At 38.0% G+C, this 13,687-nt stretch overlaps 1 protein-coding gene across 1 annotated transcript in view; it reads right to left on the reverse strand.

The window, feature by feature from the left end:
* megf6 (multiple EGF like domains 6) overlaps window positions 1-13,687 on the reverse strand; it is a 59,361-nt gene that overhangs the window by 30,419 nt on the left and 15,255 nt on the right. Inside the window, 3 exon segments of the mRNA XM_061046282.1 lie at window positions 182-452; window positions 1,367-1,489; window positions 5,077-5,199. Coding sequence (XP_060902265.1) covers window positions 182-452; window positions 1,367-1,489; window positions 5,077-5,199 — 517 coding nt within the window.

Genomic DNA, 13,687 nt, shown 5'->3' on the forward strand with positions numbered 1-13,687 from the left:
AATGTGCACATATGTCATTTTAAAACTGTATATTAACTCATAAGGTTGATTCATGCATGCACAGCCTCTAGATATATCTAAATTCCTGCTCTTCACTCAGCAGCAAATGTCTGCAAAGTTGCTTCTCAAGTTAATTTCTTCCCTGTTGGACATCTTTCCTTCCCTGCACAAACAGCCATAACTCTTTATTTCTACAGGAATTCTGTCAAACGTGCAACAGAAGCACCTCACTTACATCAAGAGACCATCTACTCTAATGAACCCTTTGCAGAACTGTTTGCCACATGCTTTCACTGTGAGAACATCTGTAGTAAAACCCTACTTACATCCACAGTGTCTGCCATCTCTCTTTAGTTGGTAGTTCTTCCGACATTCACATTTGTAGTGATTGTTCCCCAAGTCCACACACTTGTGCTCACATCCACCGTTTAAGACTGAGCAAGAGTTCACAGCTGGAAAAGGAAACAGTCACAGAAATATAGACGATATACTGATAAGCACCGTTAGTTGGTTTGAAGCCTCGAGCACTTATAATCTGAAATCACATAGATGACAGATATAATCACATTTGTTGGCGATCTAAATGCCTCTCACACCTCCGAGCTCTGCAGCCGTGTAATTATGGAAAAACACCCGGGTAAAGGTCGGGAGACTGGAGAATGATATTCAAGCTGGGTACCCCTGGTTACTTTCTAATGATCTTTCCATCCCATTACTCCTGTGATTTAATGACGTGCCAAAATATGAATATCAGCCGTGTGCCTTCTGGGTGCTCTAAACACAGACATGATGACACGGACAGGTCGTCAAACTGAGAGAACGACTGAGTTTACACACTAATGACTTTAACAGACACAATTAGCAATCCCTCTGCCTCCAGTCCTTATTCCTTACCACTTAGCTGCGGTCAAAAGATTGAAGTATTATGAATGATAAATAAGACCGAAAGCAGCAGAGGAGAATAGATTTTCAGCAAGTCACAAATTCTCGTATTACCTTCAGATTTTATGCTGCAGGAGAAATAACTTATATCTTATATTACTCCTTGCAAATCATGTTAGAATTCCCCCTATAGGCACTGGGATTAATCATGGTGACTCTGCACTCCTACTCTTTAATGTGTTAGCACATTTATCTAAACAGAAAATGTTTTATTTCTCCAAAAACCTGACACTCAGATTTGATAACCGTACTCCTAATACAGGAAATGTTGTACAATTATTGTATCACCCAGGACCACAAGAGATTTTAAAAAAGCAGTGCAAAGACAAAAAAGAAAAAAATCCAGTAACAGAACTGTTTTTTGAGTCGGAGGAATTTCATTAAGTTACCACAAGAGTAATAAATACTTGTGTTTACAACTCACCAATGCAGGTCCGAGCATCAGTGTGCATGCGGAAGCCTTCACTGCACTCACAGTGATAAGAGCCCAGTGTGTTGACACATGTTTGCTGGCATCCTCCATTGAGCACCTCGCACTCGTTTACATCTACAACAGCAACACGTGTATACATATTAACGCAAACATGAAAACCTTACACACGCATATTCTCATTAAGAAAACGACTCATTCATGTAACAGGATATTCCCAAAATCCTCAGTATTGGACAATAAAAAGAACCACTTGAGCAGACGATGAAATATTCAAAGTGTTGGAAGTGCAAGTTCTTATTTACAAGCATGCGACTTACAACACTATGGCACAATTAAATAGAATAGATTGAGAAGTTTGGTAAACAGCTGGAAAGTAATGCTTTCATGAATAGAGGCTTAAAATAAGACATTTATTACATTCCTTATTAAATCTGACTTCCAACTTTAAGGTGGTCTAATTAATATTCCGTCTGTAGTTTGCCAAAGAAAGGAAAATGAGAAGCACATTTTTGGTATTACAGATTTTAAGAGTTGCCGTTGAATGATTTTGAACAGATCTCAAATGTCTTCATTCCTTTGCCTTGTGCAGACTTTGAGTTATAGGTCATTTCTGACCTCTACTTTAACCCCTTGACATTTCAATGATGCAACTGAAGGCAAAAAGCTCATTTAGATTTTAATATTTGACCTCATATGTTAGCCACTCAACCATCCGCTGCACAGTATCACACTGATCCACCGCTGTGACTCCTCTTGGAGGAAGCCTACACATGTATAGGCTTATGTCTTCCGGGTGAATGACGAATGGCTTCTCATGCTGCCTGTGCAGTAGCATGCGTGCAATCGATTTGTTTCCCGCACAGGAGACAACTGCATGTGGCTGCACACACGTGTGTAAGACCACAGCTCATGTTCCACAGAGGACACTCAACTCAAGGACAACCAGACTCTATACTGCACATCTGGACAACACATCACACATCCTCCTCACCTCCTCCCGCTTGTCATCTTTGACTCGCAGGAGCTTTTTCAGCTCACACTGGTGATGACTGAGTAGATGTGTGAAAGGAGGTGGAAAATAATGTTGTCTATATTTACTTTTTTTCATAGAGTTGGGGTTTTTAAACACTTATATCATGTTGTTCTTAAGGGGTGAAAGCCCTGTCCTGTTGTGAAGATATTAGAAATCATTTTCAAATAGCTGTTAGTGTTTGTGCATGGCAGACTTATGGGAAAAGACAACTTTAAAATGATCTGAAGACTATTTTAATCAGTCTTACACCAGCAAAAATAAAAAAAATGTATACCTCGAGAGGATGCATAATGGTTTGCAAAACGTACTGAGACATCTGCATAAGTCTTTAAACCAGTTATCACTACACATCTGACCGTGGATAATCACATATTCATGAGCCGTCCTCTTTTTTTCTGCTCTCTTTTGTATTTTTAACACATTTGGCAGCTTTGGTAGGAGAAGCCAAACATGCAAAACAAAACATGCAGGGGGAGGTTTTCCAAGGTTAATATACTTATTGGTCTCCTCATGTGAGAGGATTTCAAAGGGAGACGCACAATGGCTGCTTTTCACCAGTTAGGGAGCTGGTGTGTGTGGCAGCAGCGGTGGCGGTGTCAGAGGTTGAGGGGGGCACGAGGTCTGAATGGTATCATGTGACACCGTCTGGCTCTAAGCGGAGTTGCTGAGTTGGCATCTACAGGCAGACAATGTAGCGGAGCGAACATTTGGAGGCGAAAAGAAACGAACAGGTGGTCTTCAGAATGAGCTCCACAGGAACTGAATTCACCGCGAACAAAAGAAGAACTCGGCTGTGAGAGCAAACATTTGTATTTGTTACCTTGTGCAATTGGAATTTTTTAATTGCTTTATCAAATTATTCAAATTGATTTATATTCTCATCTGAATTAAAAAATAAACAGATAAGCAGAGAGGTAACTCAATGGCCTCAAAAGACGAAATATCATGTATTCTCTGCAGAACCAACTCTGAAATTCCAACTGTTAAGAACTTACACACCACACACACACATGCAAACACACACACACACGCACGCACACACACAGGCACGCAAGCATGCAAATGCGCAAAAACACCACTGGTTTATTTTTTTAAAGTCCCAGTCCGTCCCTGTTTACATGACCACACATACAATTTCACACAAAATCTTGTAAAAGAAGAACTTCACAGCTGCTTAAGCCGTGAAGCAGCTCTCTCAGACTTTGAATTATTAGTAAGTGACAAAAAACCCTGTCTCAGATGTCAAAGGTCAGGTGGCATTTGTTCACACCTGTAGCTGTTAAGAACAAATGGGCCTCTGTGACAAACTTTACCGCTGCGTATTTCTAATGAGTCAGCAATCTGTCTGAGAGGAACAGACTTTAAGAGAGTAGATCTTTCTCAATGTATGGTTGGATCAGCTTTAAAGAGCCAGAAGTCTATTTGGTTAAATGGGCCTTCAGTTGGTGAAACTATACAAGTTTGTATACAATTATGCCGAAAGAATTTGTAACAGAAATGAAATAATTTGAGTTGATCCAAATAAATTTCTAAGCACCTAAAATGTTTGGCAAAAAAAAGAAACATCATGAAACATCATATGTTTATTGAATTTAGAGTTCTATTACTCTAATAAGGCGAGAAAAGAAAACATGTTGGGTTTGAACACTTATGACACTGTAAAGCAATGTTTAAAGTTAAATGAGTGTCCATATTGTTTATAAGAGACCTGTGTGGGACTGTTATGACCTGCAGGGTGAGGGTTATAACGTGGCTGATGGAAACAGCAGGACGCGTCCTAAAGTCACAAACTTGTACTGTAGAAAATGTCAACAGTGGAGTCGCCATTGGAACTCCATAAAGCAGACAAAAAAAATCGACCATTCTTATTTTCTCATATTAACACATTCCACAACAATAGGGGAACACATGTGGCTTCGGACTGTAAGTAATGATGAGACATTGATAAAGATATTTAAGGTAGAATTAAAAATGCTTTTATTCTATTTGAGCAAAAGCTGGGAAAAAGATATTCCTTAAAATGAAAGGAATTGACCAAAATTTGAATTAATCATGGATATATGGTCACAGTTGCAAAGATCTCATTTAGGCACAGAAGACATAAAGAACATCTGTTTTTTGACCCTGTAAGGATAGGTAATATAGATAGATTAAAGTTGAGAGCTCAAATCCATAGAAATACTATACTAGTATAATCATTTAGTTCAGTATGTGCATTTAAAGCTATTTAAGACATATATCATTGTACTTCTATGCAAATGCTCTATTTTTAATGGCAATATTATTAATACAAATAAATAAATTGTAACTCAACATCAAGATCTTGGCTTTAATACTCGCTCTGGAAGTGTACCTACACACAGCATGAATTGTTCAGGAGACAAGAGTGGATAGAAGGAATTTAACCTAGCCCCAAAATTAGGAGCTTTCTTTTTCCCACATTTTCCACTTTTGTGTTGGCCCCCTGTCCTTTGGATGTATGATACAGAGTACATAACGTTGTGTTAGTTCAAACATGACGGGCATCTTTCGCACTGGGTAAACTCATTCTTCCATTCAAACACTGATGCAAATCTTAAAATAGTACAGGAAGCCAAAGTTGGGCAGACAGGATTATAGAGAATGTCTGTGTTTGTGCTCACAGGCTACGTCCAGATGTCCAACTTACCTTGACATGCTCTGCCATCTGGCCCCAGTTTACTGCCTTCAGGACATTTACAGTAATAGCTTCCAATGGTGTTGCAGCAGAACCCCTCACAGCCGCCGCTATCCACTTCGCATTCATTAACATCTGAAAAAAATATTTAAAAGTCAGTTTTAAGGCACAGCGTCCTTTTACTTGTGTTCTTAGTTCTCTACCTTTCAGCAGGAAAGAAATCAACTCAGTGTTTACATGTTCACTTATCACTTTGTAGATCCTGAACCTTTTCAGGGCTATGACAGAAATGCTATCAGTGAACTCCTGTCCTACCTTATCATTTCATAAGCACATGTCAGTGCTTCCACTATGTCATTAGTATCTAAAATCAGTCGTTTCCAAATGAGCCGCAGTGTTGACCCAGTACACACCATGAAATCTAAATGGTGCGTTCCCTGTTTCTCATGTTCTTATTCATATCAGAGGGTTGAATGGGTCCCAGGCTTTTCCCTTGTTTGTCCTTCAGGCTCCTTGTTATGATGTTGGTGATGATAACTATCAATAAAAGAAGTCATTGAAACCAAAACAGTCACCTCAGTCACAGGCATTGGAAAATGAAGCCAATGCCAAAGTGCAAAACACTGCAGGTCCTCTAGTGTCCACCTGAGGCTGGCTCCAAAAGCCAAGAAATCTCCCTTAGATCCCACATTACAATGCTTATTTTTACAGCAGAAAAAAAACATATTCGCAGCCTGGTTTTGAAAGCTGGTCTGGCTCATTTCTTTATTGGTACAAACTGCATTGGGGGTAACTTTTGATAATGCATCTGTTTTGATTATGGTCATGGCAAAGAGTTATGCATACTTTGAAAAAAAAAAATATGATCAATCTGTGACATCAATATGGCTACAAGTTGCATTTTCTAAAGAGACTTTTCAGAGGCTAAAATATATGGTGTGACATTCAACACATCAACATACCAAAGCACAGTCAAGCTTTTTTATTTCCAGTTTGTCCTAACTTTACTCCAATAATGGTCAAATCAGATATCGTTTGATACCTCTCTTTTTTAAATTAAATATATTCTGAAGAAAATTTGTAATCTCTGTCCAACTGGTCTAACAACGTACTTATCCAGAAATCCTTGTCAATAGGAATTATTACTGAAATATGAAATGTTTTTGGACCAAGTACACTGTCCAAAGAATAAAGTTTATTCTCGGTAAAGATTGATTAAACAACTGCCTCCACTTCTTGTCCTTGAACTTGCAGCAGAGCCAAACTTTTTCACAGATGACACAGTGTTTTATGTTTCCTGTAGAAAACGGAGATTGTGACAGAGAAATGCATTGCACTTGGACGGCCACCTCCTGTCAAAGAGGGAGACTAAAGAACGAGAGTGGAAAAGAAGGTTATTTAGCATTTTGACCCCCGATCTGTAAAAGTACTTAATGGGACATCTTAATTTTTCATCCAGCAACAGTTTGTTTATCTTTGAATAACAGGAAATGTCTGAAGCAAAACTTGGAGAAAGAATTTGAAAGGAAAAAGATGGCAAGAATTAAAGAGCTGCGAGCTTTACAGTTACAAAAAGCTTCATCAAAAGCACATGACAAGTGGAGTTCTGTCTGTGTAGTCGTAGTGTAGAAACTACAGATAGCTTCTCACCCACAGTTGCCTACGGCTCTTCTTTAATAAACTCGGATTCGCATTTGATCGTTAACAAGCTAATTACTTTCAGTTGTTTAGGCTTTAAATCTCCTGGTGTTTGGGTATTTATGTAAAGGTTAATCTAAAGCACATACAGTTAAAAGCCAACACGGATGCATTCCAAAGGCCCCTCTGGTAAAAAACCTGAAAACAATTTCTGTTTTAGGTTTCAGTAAACTTTTTGCCAGTACTCTCCTGGTTCACTTGGAGTCTTCACTGTATTTCATCTGTTGCTCTATAGCCAGGAAGTCACCCATGGAGCGTGGCTATCTAGGCCAGTAACATACACAGACGACGGGGTATGATTAACAGCCATTATTGCTCGGATAAAATGTCCCTGCCACCGTCTGTGCACATAAATAAACATGTCCGCAAAAATGCAATGATAAAAGCCAAATGTAAAAAAAAAGAAGAAAGAAAGTGATACTGCCTGAAAATGATGCAAAACCACATCAATCTATTAGAAGAAAATTGTCTCCAGCTGAGCATGAGAGATGCATTACCCTAGAATGTTTTAATCTATGATATGGAAGGCACAGTTAGGTATGTGTGGAATCATTGCAACCACATGTATTTGCATGTATCTCCCCTGCAGAGAGGAAGAGATATGCACGGATTTGCTACATTCAGTAAAACAAACCAGAGCAGCTGACGTAAAAAAGCTCAAGACAAAGGCTTCTCTTGTACAGTGGTTTGTAAGAAATAGAAAAAAATGAATAATTTTCCTTCAGGTATTGAAGGAAAAAAAAACTGTATGCTATGTGGGGGTGATTCCTCTGTTTTTATTTAATGGTGAAATCCTGAGACAGACTCTGGATTATTTAAGGATTTAATCGGCCGAGGTCAGGCAGCTAGATCTGCTGTTATGAGGTGTGTTTCACATATATTACAGCTACACAGGCCTAAAGGAAGAATTACCCTAAGATGGTCCAAAGAGTTAACATCCTACAACCAAGAGGAATGAATTACAGTGTAGCACAAGGAACACTAAAACTGTTGTGGAATTGTTGGTATCATGGCCCTTTACTGTAGGGTGAGCTGTTCAATTCTGCAAGACCTCAGAAACTAAGGATGGGTCGCCATATCTGTTCTTCAGGCCACACCCACACTTGGTTTCTAGGGGCAGGCAGTACAATAGGTCATCTGGAGAGGAAGACTTTGTTTTAGGAAGGTATAAAAGATAGTTGATTGGGAATACATTTTTAGAGATTATAGCTTATCTGTTATTTGATGTGTAGATTTTTTAATTGTCACATTTAAAAAACATGTGAGAATTGCCCTGTAGGGAGTATAAGTGTGCAAATTTGGAAAGTGCATCACTTATTCCTGCTGCAATGCCTCTGCTTACACAGTGGTCCAACATTCAGCACATTCCCCTTGTCTATAGGGGGGATACTTAAGAAACCTAATGTCTAAACACACACACACACACACACACTCGCACACACACACGCACACACACACAAACATAGTAGGGAAAAGAGAATCAGCCCTGCTCTGCACTTTTCATTAACACACTGGGAGGGAAGCATCTGAAGCATCTGCCCCCTAGCATGTCTCCACTTTGATCCTGCAGCTCCTCAGTGCCTTAATGAGCTCTCCATATTAGCTCAGGGTCATTTGCAACCAACGTCAAGATGCCGACCAAAGATTGAAACTTATTAAGAACCAGCATGCATTCGACACATTTTTGACCTTCGCATGGAAAAGTGTCATGTGTGAGCAACATGCACTACCAGAAGTCTTCAACAATCCTAAATGTAACAGTACTTTATGTAGCCTCACAGATTTGTGAATTTTGCTTGGTTTGGCTTGTGGCTCAGCAACACATTATTCATCTGTAATGAAACTCTGGCCTAAAATGACCCTAGAGGCTAAGCTAGAGTCAAATTGCTTGAACATGAAAATAGGAACAGGTATCTTGTTAGTGACTCTCTTGGCCAAACATATAAGAACAGATTTAACTCTAGAAGATCATTTGCGAGTCTTCAGGGATTAGGCTATAAAGGTACAATGAAATAAAAGTAGACTTATTGAACATCGGTCTGCCGAGCATGCAGCCAACAAATATCCCAGTGCTTTTTACAAGAAAGCTGAGGATTCAAACTTAGCATTAGATAGATTAATAACAGAGCAATTAATACTTTTCTGGTATAGATAGAAGTGAAAATTCTATCAAAATGTAAAGAAATACAAGACACTGTTGTATGGGATCGGATAAATAGATATTCTCTAAAGAAGAGAAAGCTAAGAAAGATAAACATTGTGTCTGTGTACTATTCCAACACATACTTAATGACTTTTTAGACACTTTAACCAGCAAAAAAAAACTACCAATATTTCTTCATCAACATGTGCATCAAGTACACTCAAACACAGTGTAATAAAAACATAGCAGAGTTGTGAAGTGTTAAAGAAAATAGATGTAGTTTTGGACTACTTTTATTCAATGTTGTAAAAGGGAATGCTAAACAAGAAAATTCATCATAAAATGTTCCTGCTGGTGCACCGTGTGAAACTTTCTCCTAATGCATTCAGATGCTCCCTTTAAAGCATGGCCTTGAGGGGTTTATTTGCTTTATTAGCCCAGTTTAGCTAATTATATGTGTACCTGTAAACAACCCTTTGCTGTGAGAAGTGGATTAAATGTTGAAGGATTGTATTCAGAGAAACCATTCCATTCTACTTTCAATTTGATTAGTATTACTATTGGCAAATGCTAGCATAAAGATAATCATTTCTGCCTTCTTTCTGATACCGTGCTTTTGGATATATAACACAGGCCACCCCCATGCAATCAGCAAGATGGATACAAAAATGCATGTGTGCAATTATTTCTGTATGCCTGCTCTGCCCTATGTCACAAGATTACCTTCTTTCCTCCAATGTAAATTTTCAAAAAAAGACAAAATACAACACAAAGTCTCTGCCTTTTCTTAACACATTTAACAGCAACCTTTATTCCTTTGCCAAATATGATTGTATTGCTAAGGTCAGTTAGGAGAACCTTGGATACTTTCTGTAAAAAAAGACACACCTGATAACTGATCATGATGACAAAGGAGCCTAAATAATACAAGTTTATCATCCAGTATTGTCTTGGTTAATGTCTAACACACACTTCTAAAAAGCACTATGACCTTCTCCTGAACTAGCTTTGTAACTCCCTTTAGCTTCAAATCCCCTGATACCTAAACACCTGCAGCCTTTTCTTGGATATTCAACAGCTCTGACTCCCTCGTGTGACTTTTGAGCATTGAACCTTAAAATCTGGATCATCAATCTTGATCTTAGTGAAGGACTGACAGGAGAGATGACACATCACTTACCTCAACACAGAGTCATTCATTGATAAAGTACAGCAAAACAACCATATGTCTTAAACTAAACTACTCTCCATCACTTTTTGACTAAGTGCTTCTCTGAAACACACTTTATTAGTGTTGTCTTATAAATAATCTAACGTACATCTCTAATATAGCACTATATCTCAAGGTGCAGTATTTCATGACACCGGGACATCACTGTATCTGAACAGCAACAGTTCTCTGCCGTGCCCCATTATTAATTATGCATCCACAATTAAATGTGGCATCCCCCAAGGCTCAAATGTAGGGCCCCTTTCATTTAAATTGTATATGTAATCTCTTGTTCCATTGCTATGCTGATGACACACAATGTTATCTACCAATATTACCTAAAGTCCCTAAAATCTTAGTTAAATTGTAGATGCTCAAATGACTTTTAATTTAAAAGATTAGTTCCACTGGAAAAGCTACTTTTTTCAGCTGAGAACCTTGGCCACATATAAGCCGTATTTTAAGTCATCAAGGCCTAGAAACAGTAATCCATACTTATGGAGTTGACAAATTGCCCTCTTCCACTATTCCAAAAGGTTAAAAATGCAACTGCTAGCCTCAACAAACAAATCCGATCCATAAATAAGAGACTTAAGAAAATACTGCAAAGTGCACAAAGGATAACAAAGACAATCTAGCAACTGAGGTCGCCAAACAAAAATAGGTTTATGAAGTGGCTGGATAATGAGATCAACAGAGGCTGGAAAGTAATGAGAGCAGCTGCTGACAATGTACCTGTAATCTACTATTTCACATTGAATTCCATTCTACCATTAACAACTTTAGTAACCCACATTTTCTCAATTTGTATTTAGCTTGATTGTTTCCCCTTATTTGCTCCTGCCTTTACAGTCTTTTGGACTTATTTATTTCTCCATATTTCCTATTGTATTATTTTGTTCCTGAATTTTAATCATTGCAGATGTTATAAGGACTATTACTTTTTTATTTTGTCCTTTATGCAATACTCCTTCAATCATAGCTGTACTAGTGCAGGTTATAAATTGCCCATATTGACTGTATTGTACTTCAGTTCAACTCCTGTTTTAATTTCAATATGCTTCCTAAAAAGTGACCTGACAACAGATGTATTCATTAAAAATCATCACTTGAAGAGAAAATTGATTGTTCAGAGGTAAATGGAAGTATTGGTCTCCCTTAGGTTTATAAATGGCGATGATACTGGTTTCCCATCATGTAACAGAGAGAACCAACAGCTGCTTGAATATTCTTGTTTCCTCTGCAGACAAACATTGGCCACCAATCTCGATTCCTGCCCTTCTCATTATGTGTTTTTGACATTACTTGTCCTCTACAGTACAGTATCTCCCCTTTCAAAACTCTCAAAGGACCAACACTCTTCCTTCCTGAAAAAATAAAACTATTTGAAGCACTTTGACATTTCATAAATCAATAAACCTGCGACCATGGGTCCTTTCCCCCTCATGTTAAACACATTACACAGAAAAGTGAGGATCAATAACTGAATCAGCAGGTCTCAGCTGCATTGCAGGTCTCTCAACACTGTGCATCAAAGGTGGAAAGCTTAGATTTCAGACCTGAGTGTTCGGAAATGATACTGAAACCTGGAGTGAGCAGCAACCGACAGGAATGATTTGTATTTCCCACATTTTTAAGTCTCCATTCCCACATTTCTTTTGTAACAAATGGATGTGGAAAAGAATGTGCTATCAAACAAAATCTCTGGTCTATAATCACAGCTGTTATAAGTCTGAAAAAAGGTCCAACCACAATGACACACAACGAATAGAAGACCTTTTTTTTTTTTTACATTGCAACACATTAAAATAAACCAAGAGTGAAAAATGTGAACTTTCAAAACAGGAAAAGGGGGTTTGACTTATTTTTAATATTTCAGCCAGCTAATAAAATATGAAATCACTGTGGTTTTGCCAAGAAATAAAATATTTGAATCCTTCACTGAAGATTAAATGGGCTCACTCCTTTCCCCCACTTCCCTTTCTACACCTTTTATCTGAAGTCGTTTTGTCCTCACCACAAATATTGATGCAAATATTTTACTCGACTTGGTTATTAGTTTTTTTTTGCAAAACAAAACTACATTGGTGCTGTGATCTTCACATCTTTGTTTCTATGTCTTCTCAATTGCCTTTGGCAGCACTAAGAAGCACTCTCAGTGTTTATTGTCTTGTGTGTTTGACTTTAATCTAATTATCTAATTTGCCCCTATCTCTGAGTGAACTAATGTTTATATGAATGTAGGTCAGTGTGGGGATGGCCTTGTTTGTCTGTCTAGTGGTCAATTACTTTGGACCAGACTGGATTTAACAAAAACTTTTAGATGGATGATAGACAATTTTTCACAGCCTCCCACGTTCCCAACAGGAGTAATGCTCCTAGGGCACCACTAGTAAGTTGACGTTTGTGGATTTCAGTGAAATATTGAAACAATTATTTGGTAGATTGCCATGAAATGTGGGCTAGATAGTCATGGTGCAGAAAAAGCTTGTGTCCTATAACTCCGGTGATCCCATGACATTTCCTTTAGTTCCCCCATGATCTTTCTATTCAAGGTTTTGAGTAAACTAAGCCAGCTTTGGATAGGACACCATGAAAAAATGATGTAAATCATTGTCCCCTCTAGTGAATTGTAATCACTTTGGTGTTAGCCCACTTTTCATGGCTCCACCATCAGGTTAACACTATTCTTTGTCCAATTTCAGCTGAAACACTAACATTCTCAGAATTGACATATGTCAAGTGTATAGTGCTGATGAGATAAAAGTTGGCATTTTACAATGAATTAAGATACTTATGGTGTAATAATTTGCATCCTATCCTGGTCAATTTGAGCATTCAAATCCAGCTAAAATGATGTATTGATGTATTGCTGTTGTGCAATCCAATCCAGCTGTATTTGTAGCGCACATGTTAAAAACAGCAGTGTTCACCAAAGTCCACAAAAAATAGAGAAAAAAAAAACATTAGAACAAGATAAAACCGTAAAAGACACAAGGAGCGAGGACACAAGAACACCGCACTCTCATTAAGAGTTAAAAGCCAAGGCTTAAAAATAAGTTTTAAGACAAGATTTAACAACAGTGTGGGGGCTCATTCCAGTGTTTTGGAGCTATAGATGAAAAAGTCTCCTCTCGTCTTCAGCCTAGTTTTTGGGATGACTTAAAACAACTGGTCAGGGGATCTAAGCGATCTCGATGGGGTTGACAGGGCTGCAAATGTTGTGAAATATATTTTGTCGTTGAACGATTTAAAAACAAATACAAAAGTTTAAAATGAATCCTAAAATGAACATGGAGGCAGTTGAGTTAGGCCAGAATGTGGGGAGCTGTTGCAATGTATCAAATCATGTTAATTCTGCTTCTTAACCATTTACAGAGTTGCTGTGCTTTACTTTTACCACTACAACAATGCATCATGCAAAGACTAACTTTAAAACTTTATTCTATCCCATGTTCTTTTGGGTAGATTCAAAATTAACTTAAACAATGCTTATTTGTAATAACTCAGATTTAAAGGATTAAAAAAAAAAAAAAACAGGTAATCAGACCAATTCAACCTTTAAACCATGT

Source organism: Labrus mixtus, chromosome 9, assembly GCF_963584025.1.
Source record: "Labrus mixtus chromosome 9, fLabMix1.1, whole genome shotgun sequence".
Classification (NCBI taxonomy): Eukaryota; Metazoa; Chordata; class Actinopteri; order Labriformes; family Labridae; genus Labrus; species Labrus mixtus.